Source organism: Zonotrichia albicollis, chromosome 4 (genome assembly GCF_047830755.1).
Source record: "Zonotrichia albicollis isolate bZonAlb1 chromosome 4, bZonAlb1.hap1, whole genome shotgun sequence".
Classification (NCBI taxonomy): Eukaryota; Metazoa; Chordata; class Aves; order Passeriformes; family Passerellidae; genus Zonotrichia; species Zonotrichia albicollis.
This window is the reverse complement of record NC_133822.1, coordinates 16,449,806-16,475,321: the sequence shown is the minus strand read 5'-3', so window position 1 is coordinate 16,475,321 and position 25,516 is coordinate 16,449,806. Positions and strand designations below refer to the sequence as shown.

General features: G+C 45.0%; 2 protein-coding genes across 2 annotated transcripts in view; one reads left to right on the top strand and one right to left on the bottom strand.

Annotated features, from left to right (window-relative positions):
- Positions 1-4,492, top strand: part of B4GALNT3 (beta-1,4-N-acetyl-galactosaminyltransferase 3) — a 59,871-nt gene extending 55,379 nt beyond the window's left edge. The window contains exon 20 of the mRNA XM_005482846.3: positions 639-4,492. Within this exon, the coding sequence (XP_005482903.2) occupies positions 639-750 (112 nt within the window). The 3' untranslated portion in view covers positions 751-4,492. The remainder of the gene's footprint in view (positions 1-638) is intronic.
- Positions 4,493-6,022: 1,530 nt separating this feature from the next.
- The window catches only part of NINJ2 (ninjurin 2), a 41,689-nt gene continuing 22,195 nt past the window's right edge, over positions 6,023-25,516 (bottom strand). Inside the window, exons 2-4 of the mRNA XM_005482679.4 lie at positions 8,675-8,906; positions 7,700-7,884; positions 6,023-7,087 (exon numbers count right to left, since the gene is read on the bottom strand). Of these exons, the coding sequence (XP_005482736.1) occupies positions 7,721-7,884; positions 8,675-8,906 (396 nt within the window). The 3' untranslated portion in view covers positions 6,023-7,087; positions 7,700-7,720. The remainder of the gene's footprint in view (positions 7,088-7,699; positions 7,885-8,674; positions 8,907-25,516) is intronic.

The window sequence follows — 25,516 nt, the reverse complement described above, 5'->3', positions numbered from 1 at the left end:
GGGAGAGTCTTTGAGCATATCCTGATCTCAAACCCAGTGGGTGAGGAGACACAAAATACTTCATTTCAGCCACTAGTAAGAGAAGAGCTGTTTTCTGCTGCCTTCCAGCCACACTGCTGGTTGGGCTCCTGCAGATCAGGCACTGGTGATTGTGGAGATTTTGTCCTCCTCAAGCACTCAGAGCGCAGTATGATCCCTCACATTTCCCATATAACATTTAGTCTTGAAGACCATCTGGTGGAGAGGCATTTAAAGATTATGAGGCACAGTTAAAATTTCTGAGGATTTTGTGAGGAGGGATGCACAAATCCTGAGCCTCTGGCTTTGTAGTTGTAGGGTTTGGGCCCTGTCCTGTCTTTTCTGTCAGCTGACTGCAATCCAGTGCTGTTAGCCATCTTTCCACCTATCTTGGCATATGCAGGCACTCCTGACTAGTCTTGCGCTCAAGGGGTGCATAAACACTCAGAAAGTGTCATTAGATTCCTGCTTATGGATATGGGATACTCCTGAGCTATTCTGGACTATCCAATTTGCTTGCAGTCCTTATCAACAACACAACTTAAAGAGTTTTCCTGGAGCTGAGTCCCTCAGTATCTTTGTGATGAAATTTTCCTTAAGTCTGCTCTTGTGTCTGCCAGGATCTTGCAGGCTGGGCTGGAAGTGGAGCGTCTCTCCCTGAGGAACTTCTTCCACTGGTTTCACTCCAAGCGGGGCATGTGGAACCGGCGCCAGCTGAAGACGCCGGTGTAGCCTCCAACCCCAGAGCTGTTTGGCAGCTCTGTCCACCATCTCATCCAGATGTGCACTTTACTGGGGCATGCAGCCAAGTGCCCAAACTCTTCCTCTGCCTCCAGAGAGCTCTCTGATGGCATGGCACAGCTGGGGAAGGGTGGTCAGGCTGGTGGAGCAGGAGCTTCTCTGGTCAGCCGCCGCATGCAAGGCACGGGATCCACGTGTGGCTGGGAAGGCGTGTGGCAGAGGTGTTAAGGGAAACACTTGAATTTCCTGCCATGCAGTCTGCTGGAAGGTACAGTGGGAGAGGTGCTGTGCTTCCTGTTGAGTCTTGCACCAAGCAAACACAAATCCCAGCTAAGCCTTGAATGGTTTGTTTAGAGCGACGCAGCTTCTTTTTCAAAACTTGAATGGAAAAGAAAAACAGAAAAGAAACCACAACCATCCCCATTTCATCTCCTTTGCCTTCTCTCCAGTACCCATTTATTTTGGACAGGAGACCAAAGTTCTCTGATTTGTATTGCACCCACATGCCCATGTGCTGGTTTAAGGAAATCTGGATGCAGAGGAGCTGATAAGCACTTTAGGCTGCTGGTGCTTAGATGTTTCTCTGTGCTTTTCACTTTGGTCATTTTGAAAAATTGTTCTTGTGTTCAGCAAATTATGGGCTGTGGATGGAGTTGTGAATACATTTCCCTTAGAGGAGCCACGTTTGCCTGTAGCTGGGTGAGCTGGCAAGGGTGATGTTACAATTCCACCTAAATTATTGACCCACTGCCTGAGGGTAGTGGAGGGGCTGTACAGAGAAGCTAACAGAGCATCTCAGGAGGAACTTTGCAGCCTTATCTGACAGACATGTGTTTGTCCTAACAATATCAGGGAAACCCTAGCAGGGAAGAAGTGGCAATATTTTATTAGTTGAAGTATTGTGATTTGTCACAAGAGGAGACAGAGTCTTCTGCTCTCAGAATCCTCTGAGATTCCTGTACATTTATGCAGCATCTAAAAGTTAATTTAATAAGTTATGGCCTCACAGTTGTGTCTTGTCATAGTTTGACTCTTAAGTATAGAGCAGGCTTCTTGGTTGGAGAACCAACCCAGGTGTTGGTGCTCCATCTCTGGAGCAGCCCTCCGAGCTCTGGCCTGGTACGGAGGAGGTGGCCTCAGGTCTTGGCACATGCACTGGGTGTGACAAACAGTGAGGACAGAAGAGCATTGAGTGAACAAAAGGATGGGCAAACCCATGCTGTCACTGATGGAGGAACTGTGGAGAGAGCCCACAGCTGGCCTGGTGCTACAGGGAAGTCTCATCCCCTAAAACTCCTGTAAATGTAAGGCAAGATTTTTTTTACCCTGTAACCATTTTAGAAGGCTGTTTAAACCCAGAAATCCCACCTCACTGAGTGCTTTACAGTGCAGCTTCGGTGTCCCCATACCATGCTGAGAAAGGCTCAAGTTTGAGGGGACAGTGTGATATAGGATGCGGCTCATGGTGCCCAGTTCTGTGAGGAGCTGCTGGGAAGAAGTAATGGATGTATGCAGAATACAAGCAAAGCTGGCTGGTACTAGACCTTTTTGCTCTTTGCTGATGGAGTAGATGCCAGTTCAGAATAGGCATTCATTTATTACTGTGTCTGTGGTGCTTGACAAGTCCATCAAGTTCCGCTATTGCAGCAGAAAACTGAACATACAAGTTCTGGCATATGAGATAGGAATCATGTCAGATCATCTGTTTGCATCAGTCTGGGTTTTGTGAGTGATGGATTTAGAAAAAGGCAACCAGATACCAGAAAGTTCTGCTGTGCAGTGTGCAGCTGGAGATGGCTGTGTCTCTGAATCCATGGAGCCTTTGCCAGAATGGAGACACTGAATATCCCAGAAGAGGCAGCCCAAGACAGAGTTGTTTTCCTGTTTAAGGGAAGTACTTTACCCACACAGATACTAAGAAATTAAATCATGGCAGTTGGTGTGAGAGGGAAGAGGCTGACAACAGTCAACACTTTTTTTGAATTTTTTCTTTTTTTTTTTGGAAGTATTATAGGAGTTTGGGAGACCAGAGCCCTGTGATGCAATGTTGCAATAAGCTCTGTTTTTCCCTGGAATGTGCAGTGTCAGTCATGCTCTCGGTGCAAGTCAGAGCCTGTGCTTCCCTCAGACACAGGCACAGCTCCTCGAGTGTGTAGGTGAGCTGCTTTCCAGGCTCCAGGACTGTGCCTGCACAGCCTGTCCAGGCTGGCTGTGTCACGCAATGCCTCTGGAATGGGGAGAGGCTCTGGGGAGGGCAAGTGCCTGGACATGGCCAGGCTTTGGCAGCAGCAGCTGGGAACACTGTGGTGCCTGCTCTGCACATGGAGAGCTGCTGGATTTGGGGGCAGCCTGGAAGTCAAGCATGGGGAGCAGGAGTTATTTGTACCATGCGCTTTCATACCTGGCTGTGGATGTGCTCTGCAGCACCTAAAGTCAGCAGCTGGCTTCCATCTGGCAAGAATTAGGTGCCTCCAGAAGGTAACTCACTTGGCAGAAATGCCATGAGTCTTCCCCACCACAGAGGACAGCAAGCAAAGAGTGGACTGGACAGTAGGGTGCTCCCCTCAGTGCAGCACTGCCAGCAGAATTTGAGGATTTTGCCCCCATTTTTCAGCTGTGACTGTACTCCTTCCCTCACACATTGTAAGCCAGGCCAGTGGTAAGCAGAACTACCTCGTGGAGACTCCTTGATGGAGGTGTAAGGAGTTCCTGGTTTTCAGTCCACTTTCCTAATAGCCAGTTTGCCCACTGTCAAAGCTGCCATCCCAACTGTTCTTCCCTTCCAGTGGGAATACTCAGTTGGTATCCAAGCAAGTAGTAAAGGTGATTAATACAAATTGGCACTGGCTGGCAGCCTCCATGGAGGAGCTTGGAGAGCCCATGGGAATAAAAGCTGTCTTCCAGCCCACGTGCTCAGAGACCTCACTGGGAGGTGAGACCAAACCTTGCAGGAGCAGCTCTGGGCTGCTCTCTGAGGCTACTGCCCCTCTTCCAGAGCAAGCTGCAGTTTTTCTCCCCAGACAGAGTCACAAAGAGGGGGAGAGCAGGAAGCACAGCAGGAGCAGATCCCTCAGCTATGCAGTGAAAGGACATGCCCAGGAAGCTGACTCCCCTCAACAGTTGGTCACATTTCTGTCACCAGGATCTTTTTAGGAAGCTGTGCTGGAGTTTCTGGCCTTCATGTGCATCCTGGCTGTGTCCTGCCTGGACAGCTGGAGGAAGTCAGTTGCAGAGGATTTTCCTTGCAGCAGGCCAGGAGCGAGCTGCTCCGGAAGCTCTGTGGCTGGGGAGATGATGGACAATGCTGCAGAGACCTTCTCCAGGGCAGGATGTGACCAGGCTGGGGAGTCTGAGCCACCAAATGTGAGGTGGCCCTGCCTACAAATGTGGCTGTGTACTCAGGACTGGAGTGTGGTGATCAGGCTTGCTTTGCAGGTCACCAAGGGAATGAAGAAGGGCTGGGTTTTAATCTGAGCAAAGTGTATTGTGTGAAAATTATTTGTTTCATCATTGTCTTAATGTTTGCCCAGCATGAACATCTCTCCTCATTGCCTACAAATGTCTGAAGCTGATTGTTTTTTAGATACAGATGCCTTGTGTTGAAAATCTGACTTGTACCTGCCTTAAAGTGGCTCTGTGCCTTCAAGATGACTCCTGGGCCACCTCTTTGTTGGAGCTGGGGGATATTCAGATTCTCCCTTGTGTTTTATAAATACATTGTCTTCCTACAGGAGCTCTCTTCTGTCTGTGTGTTCACTTGCACCTGCATCCCTGTGCAGCAGGAACTGGAATTCAGGTGTGCTCCTCTGTTTTCATGAGGTGAAAGCACAGGCAATACCAGACAGATCACTCTCAGCAAGGGGTGGGTGGGAAATGCAGGGGGCAAGGGTAGCCCTGCTTCAGTCCCTTCTAGATCTGTGGAAAATGGGATGGCAACAAACACTTTTCCTCCTGTCTACATTGGTTTGTCATGAGAAACAAGGTGGAAACAGTGGACAAATACACATTCCAACAAAGCATGAATGTGATGCAATGAGAGAACGTGGAAACACAGTGGCTCTCCTGGCCAGCAGAGGACAGTTCCTGGAGAAGACCACAGGTGGGAGCCTAGACCTTTGCAAATGGGAGGTCAGCTCTTTCACAGCAGCTGCTTATTTGAATTCAATTTTGGCCCATCCTTGCTTCAACTGTGCCTTCTTAGAGTATCAAAAGCTTGGCAGCAGTGGGAGTCACACACAAAGAGGGGAAAAGGCAACCAAGGTTGCTGATGAGTATGATTTCACTATAACAAGAAATTATTAATATTAAAGGAGATGGAGGGAGCATACTCCAGTGTGCTGCCAGCCTTCTGCTTGCCTGGGGTGAGTGGCAGGGAGCCCCCTCTGCTCATGAGGCCTCACATGCTGCCATACCAAATCCAGTAGCTCTCTGAAACAATGATGAAGTTAAGATCTGCTCATGAAATTCCCCTCATGCTTCTTTCCCAGATGAATCTTTTCTATTTTTCCCTCTCTTTACATTCAGCCATCACTGCTAATTGCTTTGCCTCCTGCTCCATGAAGCAGTGAGTCCTGGGGTTTGGGGTCTGCATGCAGGATATGTAATTTTTTACCTTTCCACCAACCCAGCCAGCACTGGCTGGCAGCCCTTGGCTTGTGGTTTTGCTGTACCTACAGCTCATTCTGCTACCTCTAGAATGAAGCATTTTTCTAAAGGACGCAGGATAATAGGCTTCCCAAAAACATCCTCCCCTCTCTGCTGCCAGTGAAAGCAAACACTGAGGAAACCAAGGTGAGCAGCAAACTCAGAGTCATCCCAGACCTGTCATCCCCAAGGAAAAGTGGAGGACAAGTCTCTGCCTGCTTCACCTGACAGATCTCAGGCTGTGCTCAGCTCTACCACTTGAGGTTCTGGTAAATACATAACTAGTATTTTCCATTCTACCCTCGTTGTGCAACTTTCCTTCAGCTCAGAAAAGTCACTGTCAGTGTCAGGTGCTGAGCTGCTGCTGGCCTTACCCACCAGTTTATGGGCAAGATCATTCACACCCTCTCAGAAAAAGCACCATGTGTGACTGACACAAATTTGGGTTTGTAGAGACAAATACAGAATACAAATGAAATCTGTCTGTATCTGTTTCTAAGAGTCAGACACTCCCAGTAGCTCCTGAAGACTGATGTGAGGATGCTTTCATGGCATTTCTCTCTCAGGGGTGGCAAGGATATACAAACGGAGAAGTCCATACTAAACTCTGATTCTGCAGTACAGTGGAAAAATCATTTAATAATCAAAAGAGCATGTAATTATTTAAATAGGCTTACATAAGGCTATTAAAATACCATTTTTTAGCATGACTATAGAGTTAAAAAATTTAGGATTGAAAATTTTTACTCTTTCATAAAAATCTTGAAACTCATTAATTCAAAGGATTTTTCTCTCAAGGAAAACAAATGGTTCTAATACAAGAGAATTACCAGAGCTGTCATTATTAACCAAATACATTTTAAAACATTCATATTATATTAGTGATAAGAATAAATCATAATGGTGATTTTTAAAATAAAGTAATAAGCTATTAAACTGTAATTATTCATTGCAGCAATAAGCCTAGGCTGTGGCCTTATGTGTAATGTTTCTTCATTATAATGTATCTTCATTATAATCTTCTTTTTTCCATTAAGTATTGTCAGGCTATTCTGACATCATTCCTGATAGGGGACTGATGATGACATCAGACCACAATAACTATTTTCTGTCCTTGTTAACATCCCAGTGCTGGAAATATCTGATTGTTTTCTTAACTATGTAACATTTGATTTTAAACAACTAGGAAAAGATTTGAACTGGTTCTAGCTATCTTCATGTACACACACCATTCTGTTCTCCTAGGAAAACTGTTTCAGAGAAATCCATTCCAACATTTGGGAGGTAAACTATTAGATAGAATTGCTTTAAGGGCACCAACTTACATTTGAGACAAAAAAGAGCTGGACTTATTTATTTAGCCTACAAAGTAAATCATTCAGTCTTCTCTACCAGATGAGCCAATATTGAATATGTGAAGCAGGCAGCTAAAATAAGAGATTTACAGAACTGCGCTTTCAAAATGTATTCCTGCTGCTGCTGTTGCTGCAGTTTTCTCTTGCAAAGTTTGTTCTAGCTTGGAAAGACAATATTCCTGCCCCTCAGAACTGCAAAAGCATTACAGCAAGGGGCTGATATGCTATGACACACACAGAGTTTTGAAGTTTAACCCAGTTTCCTGGATTCATCCATGGATCCTGCTGAGGTCAGTGGAAACGTGGAGGAGAGCTGCGCTGCTCAGATCCTGCAGGGGAGACAAGAAGCTGTGGTAAGGTCACCTCAGACTCCTCTAGTATGTTGCATTTAAACTGTGTTTACATTTTGCAGGTTGTGTAAACAAGAAATATTAATTTTGTTTCTTGAGCTAAAGTACTTTTGATTTCGGAACATGTCATTCCCTCACTGACATGACATGGAAACCCAGCTATTTGGATGAACTTACTTATGGGCTTCCTTGAAAATGTGCATTAGGTGCTTAAAACAGTCCCTGCCAAGCTACAGTGGTTGCTGTAATGAGCTCTGTGTCTTGCCTGTTCCTTTTCTTCCCCAGCGTTAGCTCCCATCCATAACTGCTATTTGTATTTAGCATGAGCTCTGCAGCCTTCCAAAAACCCCTTGTTGCTGATAAATACCAGCAACTGGGATGTTTGGTGTTCTTGCTTTAGAGACCAAGTGAGAAGAGCTCCTCCTCCTCCTCCTCTGAGAGAATTTGCTCAATGGCTGCAGGTTTTTTTGGGACAGCAACATGCCTGTGGAAAGGCTTTGTTAAATTTTCCATCACCACCTTGCAGTGATGTTTTCTGAGACTGAGATCCCTCCCAGGGGTTTGCAGTGATGGGAACTCACCCTTTCTTACCTGAGTCCATTGCCCCATAAATTAATAAGGTCCAAAATTCCTGCTGGGGTAGAGGCCAGTCTTCTGCACCCCGAAGGCTGTGATGAAGATGTTGAGGATGACTGTGATGAAGATGAGAGCTGTGGCAGCATTGTTGAGTATGTTCAGGCGGGGTTGCTTTGCAATATCATTCAGGTTCAAACGAGCTGTGCAATACCATGCAAAAAGAGAAAGGGATTTGCAGGCTGACTCCAAGTCCCCCAGCTCCTGTAAGCCTCCCCTGCCTGGTAAATGTTCATGGTGCCCCTGAGTGCTGAGGCCACAGAGCAGAGGGAGTAGTCACAGGAATGCTGCAGGAGCCAGCTCTAGGATGACACAGAAGGTTGGAGCAGAGGAACATGTCACAGGTTTTCCAAAGCCTCCAATCCTCTGTCCCCCCATAAAAACCTATGTAGGACATTCAGGAAAATGCAGCATTTTGCAGGTTTTTAATACTGGGAATCTGTTGGAGGCTGAAATACAGTAACTCCTGTATCAGATGGAGCACTGGGCAAGCACCAGCAAACCAGTGCTGGTGTTAATGTACTGTCTGTAGGCCACTAGGACAACTGTGGGATTGGTTAAATGTGAGGTAAATATAGGGAATATTTCTGCAAAAATTGTTCTGTTAAGTCCCAGATGAAGTAAGATATAAATTACAGCTCAAATGTAGTGTCTGCAGGAGCTGCATGAAGGAGCACATAACAGTAGGGGCCCATTCTTGGCCAAATCCCCACTCTTTCACTGAAACAGGGGGTCAGCAGTGGCAGTGAAGGAAGAGTTGTGCTCAGAGTTGTGCAGACAAGAAACAAACCAAGCACCTTTCTGAGTAACGCTGCCCACCCTACCACCCACATCCAACCCTGCATGGAGCCAGAGGGGAATGGTTTGGGGGGAGAAGCTTCTCCCTTCCACCCCCACCCTGCCCCTGCACACACGCTCCGGTGGGCACCTTACCCGTGATGATCAGGAGAACCCCAATCATCACCTGGAAGAAGAGGGAGATGCTGATGAGCACGATGAGGGTGGCGTAGTACTGGAAGGACGTGCCCTGCTCCAGCACAGCCTTGAGCTGGGTGACGTTGGCCATGAAGAGTGCCACGTCCAGCATGCTCTCTGCCACGCTCTTCTTGGTGGCGTAGTGGTTGATGTTCATGGGCCCATTGACCCGCAGGTGAGGATTCATGCCCTGCAGAGACAGGAGGAATCACTAAACCAACAGACACATCTGTGTCCGGTGGGATATGCTGGCTTCTCCCTGGGGTTTATCTAGAAAGCCTGGGAAAGGGTCAAAGTTGCATGTTTTAAAAGTGTTGAGAGTAGCCAACATGTCCCCTCACAGTTGCCTCATGGTAATGAGTACATACAATCTCATGGTATTGTGAGAGACAACTGCTCGCTTGGAAAATTTAAAAAGGTTTATTAAACCTTCACAAAAATACAACAAAGGACTGCATAAGGAAAAAGTTGCAGCACTGGGAACTGCCCCTCATGGATACCACACAGCCACTTCAAAGTTGCATCAGCCAGCCCTGGCCCTTCCCAAAGTCTGTCAGTCAGCTCTTCTTTGCCATTTATCAGTGGAAACTGCTTCCTTGTAACTGGATTGGATTCAGGTGTTGTCGTGCTGCACCTCCTAAGCACTGAGCTTTGCCATTCCCACCTGCCCCATGTGCACACCTTCTCTCTACCTGATCGTCCTAGACAGCCCAGGCTGTCTGATGGCAACAATACAGGAGGGAAAAGGGAACCATGGGGACAACAGAGGACATCTAAACTACAATAACATAACTATACATCACTAAGGCTTTTCTTAATATTCACACAATAGTTATCTTTTAATTGCAAGAACAAATCACCTCATTATCCATCTATAACAGTATTAATAGGCACAAGATACTTGCTGTGATCAAGAGCTTAGCAAGGCTAAAAAAAAAGAAAGGGTGTATTTGTTGAAAACAAGCTTGTCCAGAGTTACAATAATGTAGATTATCCAAAAGCCAGGGATTTTGCAAGGAATATTAAATTCTCTTCCTTCAGGACATAGACAAGACTCAAACTTACAGGGGATTAGAGGCAGATCTTCTCTTTGGGTTGGGTGTTGTGTTTACCAATGATCATTGGTAAACAATGGCAAGAGTGGCTTTCTTTGATTTGGGAAGGCAGGAACAAAGTCAGTGATTCTGGGAGAGCAGTGTATGTGGGGTGTGTGTGATGCTGAAATTGGGGTGAATTTTGGAAGGGGGTTGTGGTCCCGGTCTAGTGGTCACCCTGATGTGACAAAGACATGTATGACTATATAAGCAGGAAAGGCTGTGTCTGTTTTGAACTATTGGTGAATTGTGATCCCTAAAAAGGGCTAGCTTGGGGTAGGAAAGGGCTTTTGGTTTGGTTGGGATTTTTTTAAAATGATAGCTCAAAGCATTTAGTTCTTACAGTTTCTGACATTGACAGTCCTGTGGTTACTTGGCTCCATTGCAAAGCCTATATTTCTTGCTCTGGAAGGTGGAAGGTGAAAGATACTGAAAGGAAGTAAAAGTAGAAGTCTAAAGAACTGGTAAAAACTCCAAAGCTGTGTGTAGGTGTTTGAGACTTAAATATTACAGTGTGGTATCAGAATAGAGGCATCTTGAGGAAAGGAGGCCAGCAAAGATCATGTTCTGTGAACACATTTAAAAACCTGTCTTCAGGGACTGCTCCCCCTTAGATGGCTTAAAAGCATGTGATCCTGTTGGAACAGAGAGGAACTAATACCAAATTGTGCAGGGTTGGCGATTTGATCCCTCTCATGTGCTGTTTTCCTTATTCCTGAAGAGTCAGCCCCCCTCCTTGCAGCATCACAAGGCTGAGCATTGATCGTTTATCTCTGTGTAACGATGAGTTAAGGGTTTGAGAACAAGGGAGCTGTACAAACAGGGCAGAGCTGCTGGTAAATGAGTGACTGGTACCAGGAGGCTGAGACATCTGTTTCTGGCTGCTTACGTGGACAAAAATAAAGCCAGTCAGGAGCTCTTGTTGAATAAAAACACATCCTTTTGAGCTGCCTTTATGGTTCTTTACCTGGAGTATGAAATGGGGTAGAGTTGCACATCCTGAGCTCTGTCCCCCAGAGGGTCAAGCAGTGAAAATAGACAGCTTTGACATGGACTTTTCTCACATGGATGAGTGTGATGGCATGTTCCCATCTGGGACATGAAAACACAGGCAGGTGCTTCTCTCCCATGTGGAGCAACTGGACTGGAAAACCTTCACAATGGGAAAGGTGTGACTCCAGATTCAAAGTTCTGTCAGTCCAGGCAGATCCAGAAGGATCTGCAAAAGGATAATGGATGATGGAAGTTGGACACTAAACTTGAACCTGGATAGCTGAAGATTTGTGATGGGCAGCCCCCAAACACAGAGCTGGCTACAGCCTCCTATCAGGCAGTTGCAGAGAGCTTTAAGGTCCCTCCTGAGCCTCCTCTCCTCCAGGCTGAGCAGCCCCAGCTCCCTCAGCCACTCCCTGTCAGATTTGGGCTCCTTCACCAGTTTCATGGCCCTTCTCTTGGCACACTCCAGCACGTGGCACGTGACTCCTTATGATGCTGGGAAAAGTTACAGAGATCCAGGTTTTTTATGGATTTGGCCCTCAGTGTTCCATCTAGTCCAACAGCTAAGAATGGAAGCCTGATGTCTCAAAAAAGGAGAGGCTTGGACAAACCAGGAGTGTTCTGAGATCTGGCGTTTGGGTTAATGCTGGAGGAGGGATTTGCTTGGGATGCTGGTGCCATAACTGTCACCTGTGAACCACTGTTTGTAGGGTGTGAATGCATGGCTGGGACACTTCTTTTGAGCTGCCCACAAAGCTTTCCAAACCCCATTTCTGCTTTTGCTTCCTTTAAAGTTCAGTCCTATAAATTCCTGCAGCTCAGGAGCTGATTCACAAGCAACCTGGGTTCCCCTGTAGGAGGATTGCCCAGGCAGCTGTGGGAGGTTATGAGGAATCACTGAGGAGATTCAGTGATTCCCTTCTGGCAAACAGAGCCCTAAGTGGAGTCACAGGATATACCTGAGGCTCACCAAAGTGATTTATGCCACCAGGTTAGAGCTGGTTGCTTTCTAGTCACTTTGAGAGGATTCCCCTTAGGAAAGTGGAGATCATTGCCTTTTCTTCTCTGCAAAGAAAAGAGCTGGATCTGGCAGTCACACACCAAGCTCATCTTGAAAGCCTGGCTGCAGAGCCAGCACATCTGCTGGAAACAGCACTTTTGTCCCCAGAGGAGGCTCTGTCACTATTGCCCACTTACTGAGAGTGGGAAAATGAGGACCTGAACAATTCCATCCCAATCATCCAGCAGTGCTGGATGAACTGGTGTTGGAGCTGCTTTCCTGTGTCCCATTTCTAGATGTTTTATCTTTCCCTGTGAGGCAGCCTCTCTCCCTGCAAGGACCCTGCTGGCTTCAGTCTGACGCTGAAAATCCCCTTTCCTTTTTCTCTTGTGTAAACATAGCATAGCAATACAGATGCCCTCAGGGGCTGAGTGAGGCACCCATCTATGTTTTCTAAGTAAAAGGCTTAATTCTTACTCAAAAGTGTGCACACACACACAGATATTCAACTCCCACTTCTACTTTTATTTTTAATTTTGGTAGGAATTCTTATGGAAAGAAGGATCAATATCACTGCAGAAAAAGAATGTATTTTTTAAAATTTCCTTTTTCAACTTTTCCTCTGATTTTGCTGTAGGGAGCTCTCAGGTCCCCAGGCCTGTGAAATCAGACTCTAGTACCAGAAGGTATGCTAAGCTTCACAGCTCACTGAAACAGCCTGAAAAATTGCCACTAAAATTAGTTTTCAAGAGAAATACTCTGGGGTTTTCATGCTTTTATTTTTACAAGAAATAGTTGCTCTCCTCTGTAAACTTTTGGAGGAGCTTCATCTAAATATTTCTTTCAAAGCCAGCAGATTTTGGGTCAAGGGGAGCACAAACCTTTTTGAAAATTTCTACAAAATCTACAATTTACTTGTCACATTTTTCAGATTAAAAAGGGGAAAAAGAATTAGAGAGCAGATCTAGTTACAAATCTCTGTGTACTTTGTGGGGTTTGTGACCCTATCCCCGGGGGAGAACAGCCTGAAAGAGGCAGTGGAACAGCATGAGGCTCCAGAGCAGAAGAATGATAATCTTTATGGAAGCAACTCTGTCAGAGGGTGATATCTGAGTAGGAGCTGTATTATTGGCCATTCCTTCCAAGGGAAATGCTGGAGAATGCCAAAGAAAACAGACACAAATGCAGAGGGGTGAGCACAGAGACAGCCACCACGGGGATCCTGGCCATGAACAGCCAGTCACACACAGCATCAGGCACCAGGGAAAAAGGGAAAACCCAGGGAATGTTTCCCCAGCATTGGCCAGTCAGCAGCTTTAGAAATACCCTGTGAGCATTGGCTGATGGAGGTGAAAGCACTCTGACAGTCACCATCACCTTGCAGAGCAGGAGAGGAGCACAGTGAGAAGAACCCTCACTTTCTGCGAGAAGAAAGCAGAGGGATTAAAGCCTGACCCTCAGTCAATGCTGCTGCTTCTAAGGGCACTGTTATTATCTACTCTCCTTCACTCCCTGCAGCTCCTGACCACTTCACCTGGGATGAAGGGAGCAAATTTTACCATTTTTAGCCCACATGCCCAGGCACAGAGAGCAGCAGCACTGGGAAGAGCAAGGATTGCCAGATGCCTGCTCCCCTGATGGGTTGGGATTCTCTTGCAGCTCATGGGTCTGTGCACAGCCACACGTGTGCAAGAGAAGAGACACCCAAGGTAACTGCATTGTGAACTTGGTGAGGCAAAGGCTGCTTTTCTCCAGTTTGGCACAACAAGAAGTATCCTGGCTGCTTTCCATGAACAGAAGTAATAGTAAACCTCATCGTGGATACTGCAGGCAGAAGGAAAATTGAGTGTTCAGGGCCAGTCCTCCCTCCTCAGCCTCTGTGGAGGCTCTTGGCTAGTCCAGTTGTGCTCAGGGATTTTTTCATTTTAATATGGCCATCTGTTCTGCTCACCAGGGGTCCTGTTGAGAGCCAAGTGTTGTGTTGCCTTCAGTTCACATTGTGTAAATCCCAGAAAATAAATCAGAGGTGCTTTCTTAGTATCCTTCCCCATCTATCAGACTGGTCCTGATGGAGATCTGTCTCTGAGGTGTCCTTACACTTCTGTGACAGGTCACTGCTGGGTTTAACAGAGAACCCATTGACACCAACTGTTTGCATGAGAGTTCTCCAGCCAAAAAGTGACTTCCAGGAGCCAGAAGTGAAAGCCTAGGCAGGTGGCAGGCACAGATTCCATGGACTTGACAAGCACTGCTCATGTTCTGTGGTCTACCAAACTTTCCATTTGCTTTGTCTGCCTCCTGTGTTTCACCTCATACCTGCAAGTGAACCTGCTGAGGTCTCTTGGGCAGAGTGTGGTGTAGGAGCATGGTTTTTGTTGACAGAGTGACAGAACTATTTTTTGTTTCTTTAAAAAAGAAAGAAGCTTAGAAGTTTGTTTTTCATTTTATTCTATAACCTTAAAGGACTTTAAACTTAAGGATAGCTAATTGGACAGAAGCTAACAAGTTTCACTTGAGCAATTAACTAGAAAGGGATGTGAACAAAGAAACTAACTGCTTTTGTAAGCTGTTTTACTAAGAGCAAGAACATCCAGCACCTAGCTCGGTTTTTCTCTTTGTTATTTTGCCTTTTATTAAACCTTTTTACTTCCAACACTGCAACAGAACCTATCCTGCTAATTTTTATGCCTCCAAGAGTAGCTAAGCTATCTTAAGTGTGTTATGAGCCTCCAAGCCCTTATTAGCCCTGGACTGGCACTGCTCTCTCTGTGCCCCTGCCCTGGGCTGGCACCGCTCTCTCCGTGCCCAGCTGTGGCACTGCAGCCTGCAGAGCCCAGCTTGCCGCATGGGGTTTTGCATTTTCAGTTCAGCTCCTCCTCTTCTCCTTTATTCTCTTCCTTTCTCGCCCTGTGCCTTTTGCCTTGTCTGTCTATCACGTTTTTTCCTGCTATTGTGCCCTTCAGCTTCATTCACTCCTCCCTGGGTTGTTCTCCCCACTCCTCTCCCTCCTTGGCACTCTGCTGCTGTCTGGCAAGTTCCTTGAATCTGCTCACTCTGACGCCATTCAAGGCTTCCTATGCTACAGGGCAACATAAATTATGTATCACTCAAAGAGCTGCCTTACCAAATCTATATTAAAATCCCTTGTTAAGTGTATTTATGAAACTGAATTGGAGGGATCCAGGAATCAACTGGCAGGCTGCAGGGCTGAGCTGGAATACAAGATAATTTTTGTTTTCCAGTAGCTGGGATGAGGACAAGGTGGGAAGGGTGGTGGCAGTGCTGGAGGAGCCTCCATCCATGGATTAGAAGCAGTTTGTGAGTTTGGGGCTCAAGAATTGAGCCAAATGCTTGGCACCAGCAATAACAATGTGCTGATGCATGATCTCTGTTGAACAGAAGCAATTGGGTGTGTATGTGCATGGGGGGGACAGCTCTTTGAATATATGGAATTGGGAGTGCACTCAAAAGGATTAGGGGGAACAATTATTTCCAAAGTCAGGATATAGAAGCTGGAGCCTATTCAAGTCACTAGTGTTTTATCCCAGTGTTTATGGAGAGGAAAAAAAAAAAAAGAGGGCAAGGGAAGACTAAAAACAGCTTTAGAAGAAAAAATTCAAAGTAGGTTAGCAGAGAAAATGAGTTTATAAAAAATGGAAGAGCAGCTGGGAGGCACAACAGTAACTACTGCATTGTGCTTACAAAGCTAAACACGTTAAGATGAATAAATCCCTAAGCTGGATGGCTTATGGCCCAAAATATTAAGAAAAGCTGGGTCTGATTGCAGGCTGCAGCCGGATCCAAAGAGCAAATGTGTTCATATAAATCATTTTAATTCAAAACATTCATAAAGCAAGGTCCTAAAACTGAACTCCTTCCAAGTCTAAGCGTGTTTGTATCCAGTGTTGAGGGGTCAGGTTGATTTCTGAAACTGGGAGAACACAGTAACAGCTGTACTGGATCAGACCAGAGGTCCACTTCCCCTCTGACTGTGGTTTGTAGCAGATGTTTGAGGGGAAAAATTTCAGAATGGGACAAGCATATAGCAATGGTCCCTTGTGGCCTGTAACTCTGAATTTAGAACTGCTCCAGCCCTGGCCTGATGTTGCTTTTCATGTGAGGTAGCCCAAGGTTAATTTGCTATTTGCCAGGAGCCTCAGGGCATCCTGGATTTTCGTTTTCCCTATCTGCAAATGAACAGGAATCCTCCTATGGATGATGTGTGGGGTGAGAGAGATGGGTAAGATCTCCTGGAGAGGTGCAACGTGTTCCTGTGTTGTGAACATAATCCACCTGGACTGAATTAATCAGGCAGGGAAGGTAGGTGATTTTCTCATTCCCAGGGTGGTTTCCATCTTGCAGCATTTCCCAGGCAAACCTCACTCCCAGGAGCTCCGGTTCATCTGCACCTTTTGAGCTTTCCATGCCCCTGGCCACCCTCTGAGTGCTCCCCACAGAAAGGAAGCTGTGTGAGGCCAGGTGGGAAGAGAGGAGGATATGGCTGAGGGTTTTGACAGAGCTGACATCCATGAGCAGTGGGATTGGGGGTTCTGGTCTGTGATGTGCACATGCCACTGACACATGGACACATGGACATGGACACCTGCCACAGGGAGCTGTCTCATCTCCCTCTCAGGCATTCTCAAATGGAGACTGAAAAGAGAGTTCATCTATGCAAGACAGCTCTTGAACATGTCAGTGGTATCTGTGAAAGGCTCTGCCAATATGGTGAGAAATATTTATAGGGTCAGAGTTCCGAAGCAATGGAAATTGTGGGGGGACAAGTAAGAGAAGAGAGTGCAGAAGGCAATCTCACCCCTGAGGACCTGCAGCTGTACTAATTACCAGGATTGGGAACAGGCCTGCCCTTAACAGGCCACAGCTGTGTCCAATGAGGATGAGTGCTATAAAAGAGTGGCTTAGTTGGTAGAGAAGAGTTGGAGTTTGTTGGCTGTGCTGTGGAGAGGAAGGAGTCAGTGTTAGAAGGAGCTGCCCATGAGACCTCACTGAGAAGGTATGGAAGTTTTGCAATAAGATGACAGCAGAAAATTACTCAGTAAAATGCCTTGGAGGCCTTGAGGTGTTCCCTTCTAAGCAGCAGAGGTTGAGATTTTGTCCCTCTGAGCCTGTAAGCAGGTTAAGTGGTCAGTACCATGGCTCTTTGCTGCTCTCAGGAAGAATTGCCACTGCAGTTCAGGTCAGGAAGGAGTTGCCACAGTTGCAGAGGCAGGGGATGTGTCCCACAGGGAGGGGATGCTTCTATTTTCAGAGTCAAGTGGCACCCGGGCTCCTCATCACATCATGGGTGTCCTGTTCTGACAGGCAGAACTTGCTTAGGAGCACACAGCCGGCCTGCAGCAGAAGTAACCCAGAATCTGATCCAGTTTTGTGACAGATGCAGCTTTGCCTCGCTTTTGCAGCTTCCTGAGTCCTTGCTCACTGTTGGAAAAAAAAAACCTCCCTCTGCTTCTTCCTTTCCAGTTTTCCTCTCTCATTGGTGCATTCAGTGTATTTTGTCTGTGGGGACGCAGACATTGTTTTGGAGGTGATTGTGCACAGGAATTGCTCAGGTTTCTCTGCAGTCTTGCTGCTCTTGACTGAAGTTACAAGACTTTGAACCAACAGGGAAACTTAGATGGGGTTTTGTGCCAGAATCTGTATTTTTGGCCATCTGAGACAGAAACCTGAAGTAGACAAGACCTTGAGATGGAATTGCCTCCCATCAAAAGGCACACACAAAACAAAAAAAAGGCTTCTAGTTTGTAGAACTGATGTGAGACTAGACTATTAAGCTTTTTAAATAATTGTGTGTGGGGAGGAATAATTTAATTAGATAAATGGTTGGATGAGGCAACTGTTAACAGGGTCACCAAGGGAGCCCTTCTTATGGTCAGAGCAAAAGAAAAATGCAACACAACATGCACTCAAACCCTTGGATACAGAAGGAAAATCTGAAATCAGCAGATCCAGTGCTGTGTTGCTTTATAAGGATTTAATAATTTGGAGGCTGGGCCAAGGCACGGCCTTAACATGCAGTACAGTAAAGCTCCTGGGAGGGTTTAAGGTGGTTCTGGAATGGAAGGTTTTCCCTGGTAATTAAAAATATTAAGTTTGGCTTCCCATTGTTTTCCTGGAGCTCTTTCAAGGGTGGGGTCATTCTGTTGTTTGGGTTTATAGCCTGCTGTATTGACAGGATTTACAGGATAAGATTGTTTATGCTTTTTCTTCTCATCCTCCAGTCCAGCTTGGTGGTGCTATAAGAGTTAGGCATGCTAAGTTCAGGGCAGTGATTTAATGGGTTATAAAAATGGCCATTGGTGTATCAGTACTTTAAACATGAATTGTGAGTTGCTGTTGGGCAGAGATCAGAAGTGAAACAGCTGGTGGGCAGGGATATCTCCCACTTTGGAAAAATGGTACTGGGGCTCCCCTGTTTGACTTCCACCGAGTTCAGTGGAAGTTAAACAATTAAAACATTTATCTTTGTCCATCTCAGCCTAAGTTCAGCCATGATAAATTAAATTACACTCAAAAAGTGTGGCCCTGAAAGCATTATCATTAAGATATTTTATTCTCCTGTGCCTCTACTAATATAGTAACAGTTTTTTCCAGTGGATTATGAATTTGGGTATAACTATGTCTAAAAAGGGTTATATGCCTTCTAGACAGGCATTCTAGGTTAAGGAGGTATTGCAAAAGTGCATTGAATAATTTGCAAACTTCTCTGGGCAGCTGCACAGCAGGGATTAAAGTCTAAGGGCAAAGAGTATAGAAACCATAATTCTTTGGTCTTCAAAGATGCTAATGTAACTCATTCAAGATAGTGCTGGAAGTACCCATACAGTAAAATAAATTCAGCAACTGTAGAGCTTCCTCTCGTTTTCCTTCTATTAATTTTCTATCAAATCTTAATTTTGCTTCAGTTTTATGCTTTTGTATTGCATTTTAAATAATACACAAGACTCTGGACTAAGCAGTGACTGGCTTGGGGAGGGGAACTGCAAAAATAATTACTTCAGAAGTTTGCATGAGAGCTGGCATGTAAAACTGGCCCTTATTAAATGGGATAGATTTTTAAATGGTTGCTGTGGCCCTATATTGTGTAATTTTTAATATTGGATACGAACCACGTGACAGACATTCTTCCCATAAAGTTGCTCCTCAGTTGAAACTGTCTCTCCTGCTTTAACACTGCATGTCCTGAATGTCAATTTTAGACCCCTGAAGTCTTCAATTTTTCTTTCCTGCACTGCAGGAAGGACCCTGCAGTTAGGGCTTGGAGATGTTTTATGTCTTGGGCTCAGATTCTCATACAGCTGATGCTGTGGCTGTTCAGTTTTATGTAATAGGAATGCTAAAGATCAGGTTAGAGAGTGGTATAGAGATAAAATTGGCCTAAAAAATTCTGTGCAACCTCACTTGCTTATAGCACACAGAATGCAAGCAGACATAAACGTCATTCTCATATTTCAGTTTTTAATGTAGTGATTTAGAGCAATTGTGCTGTGGAAGAAATGTTCTTGTATAGCCTTAAGTGGTGAAGGAAAAGTAACCCACACCATCCCTTTCTACCCCAGGTCACAGACAAAAGGGCTGAGGGTACCACATCTCAGGATTAGGTAGTTGAAGTGAGCCAGGAAATGGGGTTTGATGCTTCCAAAAGTGTGGAGGTCTTTTTAGGTTTTGAATAGAAATTAGTTAGTAGGTGTTCATGGGTGACTGAGGAAGCTCATGTGGCTGAAGATGTGCAAACAGCAGATGTGTGGGGAGGAAAATGGGTTGGCTGGCTCCTGGTTCCTGCCTGGCCAGGGTGGCCTTGGATGGGTTTGTCCCTGATCACAGCAGCAGGATACCAGCCCTTGTTGCTCACCCAGCATTCCAGGCTCATGGAAGCAATAACTGATTTATAGTATTAACAGAGATCTCTCCTAACCATTAAGCTAAATGTTGATCCTTTTAATGAGCCTTACAGGGCTGGAACTTCTGGTATAACCAGAGGGAACTTCTCAGCCACAATCCCTTGCTCAGGCAGCTGTCCCAGGCAACAGTGGAGGAAAACACTGCTCTTTGGAGAATTAGGCTGTCTGAAGCCTTACTAGTCACTTGGAAGGAGGTGGATGGGAATAAACTCCAAGCTTCATTATGCTGACATTTGTAAGGTGTCACAGGAAGTGCTTTGCATGGGGAAGCCAAAGCAGCATTTAAGCAAATGGCTCTGGAATGGCTTCCCTTAGAGGCAGGGCTGTGTTTGGTGTGTGCCTGGCTCCGTGGGCAGCCGTGGGGAAGGAGGATCCACTGGAGCTGGGATGGAGTGGGCAGCCCTGGGGTGTGGCTGTCTGTCCAAAGGTGCTGATTAATAACTCCTATTGGCCTTGGCATGCTTTCAGTGTTTGTGAGGACTTGAGGCAATCTTCTCTAGTGTAATTAATTAATTAAGATTAATTTAATTAGACTGTAAAAATAAATTAGGAGAATCAGTTCAGCTGAAGCTGTGGTTTGGTTGCTTTAGACAATCAAAACAATGTCTTTGAATCAGTTTTCTTGAAAAAATCTCAAGCAAGGAGTTTCCCTGTTCAATATCCTTGCTGATAACAGAATTGTCTTCAGGAGGAAGAATGTTACATTGTACATGGGGAGGGGGATTTTGGACCACAACCCCATGCACACACACCCTGAGATAAGATAAATCCAGAACTACACTTGATTATTGGGCACACCTGGTTGTTGTGAGATTAGTGAGTGATGTCTGAGATTACAGCAGCAGCTGTGGATGCCCAGACAGAATGAAATCATCACTGCTGGCAAGGCAAGAGAGCTCAGATGGACATCCAGGTCTGTCACAGAGGTCACATCACTCAGATGTGTCACATCTTAGTGTGGAAAGTGAGATGGAACATTGAAACCACGGCCAGGAAAGAATTCAGGAATGGTCCTTGTCTCTGGCTGTGCTCTCAGCTCCACTGCAGCTGCTGATATGGCACCTGCACTTTTGGGTTTGTGTTCCCTTATCACTGACGCACCGCAGGGTTTGGCAGGTGATTCATGAACCCTGATTCACAATTCATCCTGGGGGAAGTTTGCAGAAAAAGCTGTTATCTTTGGTGTCATGTATGTGTGGAAAAAAACACAACCCATGATCAGGTTCTTTCTTAGCAGAAGTTTGCTTCTTTGTGGCCTGCAGACTTCTGCCTGGGAGGTTGGAATGGAGATTTTGTTCTGGCAATTGATGCACCATCCTATCCCTGCTCTCCATGTGGTTTATACAGGTTATGGATTAACTAAGAAATCATTTAGTGACCCCTTGGTCTCTACTGTTTCCAGTACAACTTGGTATAGCAAGACATCAGGCATAACAAATGCCTTAAAAAACACATGAACTGATTTAACTGAGTTTTGGGGGTTTTTTTAGGTAGGGGGAAGTATATCCAGGGCAGAAAATCCCAGCAGCTTCTCCCCTTTCAAACAGTTTTTTTGATGCAAGAACCATGCATTGCCAGCACAGTTGATGGCTTTGAAATGCCAACAAGAGCTGTGCTGGAGCATCCTCTGTACTTAGACACCTGAATAAGAGCCACAGAGCTCTCTGAAGGGACAGGGACAGGAAGGCCCCTGTGTCAAAAGCTCTATTTCTGGAGCTGACATCCCTCATGCCAGGAGATTGTCACAGAATTGGCACCGCTGTCCTGCTCTGACCCTTGGGCTGCTGCAGGATTTATCCACCAGGGCTCAGCCAGACTCCACAGGCATTAATGGCACATGTAATTGATTTTGTGGTGGAGTAAAGGATCCATCCCACAGCCTTGTGAGCAGGAAAGCTCTGTTCCCTTAACAAGGAAGGAATGTGATGCCTGTAGTCCTGCAGCACCTCAGAGTGCCCAGCCACTTTCCCAAGGCCAGCTTACACTGTCATTGTGCATGTTTACCTCCACAGTACAAACAAAAAAAGGTGTATTTATGGAGGGGTAAACAGGTCCAGGTCTCTGCCCAGAAACCAGTTGGGTTAGTCAGCTGGGTGTTGACAGGAGAGGGAAGGAAATCATTATGAGAGACTGCGTGGTAGGCACGATAATGAGCCATGTGGTTGGTACCAAACAATAGAGGCTTGTGTGGAGCCCAGGGAATGCAGAGATAATTTTACCTCTCCAAACAGGAGGGCATCAAGCTGTGCCTCTCTGCCTGGGAAGTAGGTCAAGAGGAAGTGCACTTTCAATTCATGTTCATCTCATAATTATTTCACGTACTCAAGAACAGTATTTCTGTCAAGGGGAGGCTGCCTCTGTGGCCAGTCTCATGGAAGAGCAATCCTCCCCTCAGAGCAGCAGCATGCATATTTGAAGCTTGCAGCAGCAGCATCCATCAGCACTGCCTTCCACATGAGCTCTCCCTGCACTTGTGCTGTCAGCCCTGACCTTGCCAAGCTCCACGGTCACTGCTGGCATCACCATCAGCCTGATCCCAGCACCACCTTACACCTGCCAGGGGAACTTGGTGGGGATGTCCTTCATTGCTGCTCCTGGTGCTAAAGCTGCCCTTGGAGGTCACCAGGTCCCACCCTCTGCTCAAAACCTGGCCAGGTGTGGAGATACCTGTAGTTCCTCAGGGTCATATCACTGCAGTGTTAAATGGGTGGAGCCTCCAAAACCTGTCTGAGCAACCTACTGCAATGTTTGACCACTGTCAGAGGTTATTTTTTCTCTTGAAGATCTCAAATGTGTGTTTTGGAGATGGATGTCAAAGGTTAAGTAAGGATAAATTTGTATTAGACTGGTCAGAGAACAAGTGTTCTACAGCCAGCCACAGTACCTGCTCTGGTTTTTTGGGTTTATAAGAACCAATACATATACCTTGTCTAGATATATCTACATCTCTCTAGATTTATATTTCTGAAGTAAAAGACATTCTTTACCAGGAAAAAAGTCAAATAGTTACGTTCAAAGTAAATCCTTCCCGTAATTTGAAGGAATGTGTAAAGGAAAGCTGAGTAGGAAAAAACAAACACCAAAGCAGCTCAGCTTAGAGGATGATGACAATGTGACAACTCTAATTTAGCATTCAACTGTAGAGAAGTGTAAACATAAGACTAAATACAGCCACTCTAATTTGACAAATCTTCTGTTGTTTACTGAAAAACAATAGACATAGGGCAGAAGATGCTACTGTTAAAAGGCATTTTTCTTTCGAGCTGCAGTGCATCATCTCCACCTATGCCAGTTACTGAGGTTTCCTTGCAAAATGACCTAATTTTTAAAAAAGAATTGCCAATAGCACAGAAAACCAAATCTGCTTCACCAAACTGTGCATGTTCCAGATCTCTTTCTGTAGTAAAATATTTAGTAGCTAGTTGTAGTCTCTGCCCCAGTTAAACCTTTTTATTTTTTTGCTTTTCATAAAACTTTCTTGGTTTCACCATAACTGAGAAATAGCTGCAGTGTCATTTCATCATTGCATTTCCAAGATAACTAAATTGAACTCTAGACTATGTGGGTATAATTTTCTTCTGGAAAGATATTTGAAACTTGAAAAATCAGCTAAGAAAGGAGGCTGGGGTTGATGGAAAACAATAAACTTTTTTTATTACTGCACTGGAATTACTTCTCCTGTTGCATTATACATGAAACACAAAACTCAGCTCTTGCATCAGTTATGTGGCCTGAAGGAGAAGTAGCACACCTGGGATGAAGAAGTCTTGTCCTGAGGTTTACAATTGTCATTTTCCTCCTGACAGGTCCATGTTTACTGCATATCCCAAACCCTTGATTCCTTCTGCTGTGTTTCTAATTTTTCCTGGCTACTTTGTGCATTATTTTATTTCCCCACAAATAGCAGCATTAAAACCAAGTAAATAGCTGTAATGTTGGTGCAAAGTTTCTATAATGGTTATTAGGTAGACTTCCCAAAAGTTCTCTTCCTTTCTTCCTCTCCCTTCATGCTACTGCAATCAACTTCATTTAGGGAGGATAAAAAGGTGGGAAAAAGTAACCAAATAAAAAATCCCCACCACCCAGAAAACAAACCCAGGAGTTCTGCTTATGCATAGCTGGATGCTGCTTCTGTTGCGTGTTATAATTGCCCAAAAACAACAACAAAAAAAACCCCAACAACCCAAAAAATCTACCAAAAAATAGCTTTATATTCCTACCACATTTTTGCTTAATCAGTGCTCATTTGTAATCAGGCCTCTTAATTTCATAATCATTAGCACTTTCAGTTCTGGTAAACTGCATCATCACGTCCACTTGCCCTTTGCTTCCTTATCATTCTCAAACACAGCATGCAACAGGAAGGAGGAGCATGGATGAGGCAACTCCAATCATCTGCTCTCAGTTTTTTAGGGGACACTACACATTTTCCATCTTTCATCAATTTTTCATCCCTCTTTCATCATTTTAGGTGCTCCTAAAAATCTGGACTCCCAAGTGCAAAACAGCTGGGCTAACACCACATTAAGTTATCACTGCTGCTAATAAAGCACAGGCTTCTGAAAAGCTTAATAGGAATGAGTAAGTAGTTGGTATTTTAGTACTTATTAAAACTTCCAGACTTTTTAATCTCATTTTCCCAGTAGCTTCTCTTTTCTTTGGTAATAATGCCTAAAACATATTTCCAATAATTTTCAAACTGAGTAGGGCTGGTTAATTCCTAGAAAAGAGACTGCCTGTGCAAGCTTAGTAATTCCTGGTAATGACTCTGTAATTAGACCAAATGAGAACAGGACCTGAAGCCTAGTCCAGCATATTCTGAAGAGACATTGAAAATAATCTCATTTTTCATGTTAGCATGTTAAATGAAGAAGTTTCCATCTTGTACTTTGTCTAAGGAAAGACACAAGATTTACTTTGGAGTCTGTTTTCTGTATCTCTGCCCAGTCTTGTGTGTGATGCTCCCCATGGCCTATTTTGCAAAACAACCAAAAAATGATGAATGGACATGTTTGGGAAGAGAAGCTTGGACAGAAGTTGTGACATCTAGACAGGAAAATATGAATGAAAACTGGAAATTACTCTAGGAAACTTTACTAGATGACTAAAAACCACAATTTCATAATCATGAACAAGGACATCCTTGGTTAGTGGCACCTCCTGTTTAAGTGAGGAAGCAGAGGCAGCTATTAAAAATATATCAGATAAATGGGGAAGAGGAGAAGAAAGAGGAAGGAGGCAGCAATTAATGTAAATTAGAGCCTGTGGAAATATAAAGAAGGGAAAGACTTGAAAGGGAGAAAAAGAAACGTCTACCTTGCAGCCTAAGGACAGTAAGGCATTCCAAAGGGTAACAGCAATAAAATAATTTCTAACAATTGTCTGGCTCACTTGCTTAGCAGAAGATGGTGAAAGTCTTAATGATTCAGGAACAGCAGAAATATTCAGTAGTTCCCTTCTGTGTTTAAAGAGAATTGGGGTGATGCAATCAGGCATCACAGGGAATGCAGGAACACTTTCCAGCCCTCACAAATGGCCATGAAAGATGAAAACCAGCAGCCATAAAGAATATTAAAATAAACCCCAGCATGCCTAAACAGCACCAGGTAAGCAAAAGAACTGCGTGAGGTGCGCAGCTTTCTCTTGCTAGCTTTTAATAAGTCTTTGAGCAATACGCAAACTTGTGAGTCTTAGAGGAGAGTTACCACAAAGGGGCAAAACAAGATGACCTTGGTACCCCTGGTTCAGCTTCTTTGATGGCAGAAGGCAAATAATGAGAAATTTGACATGG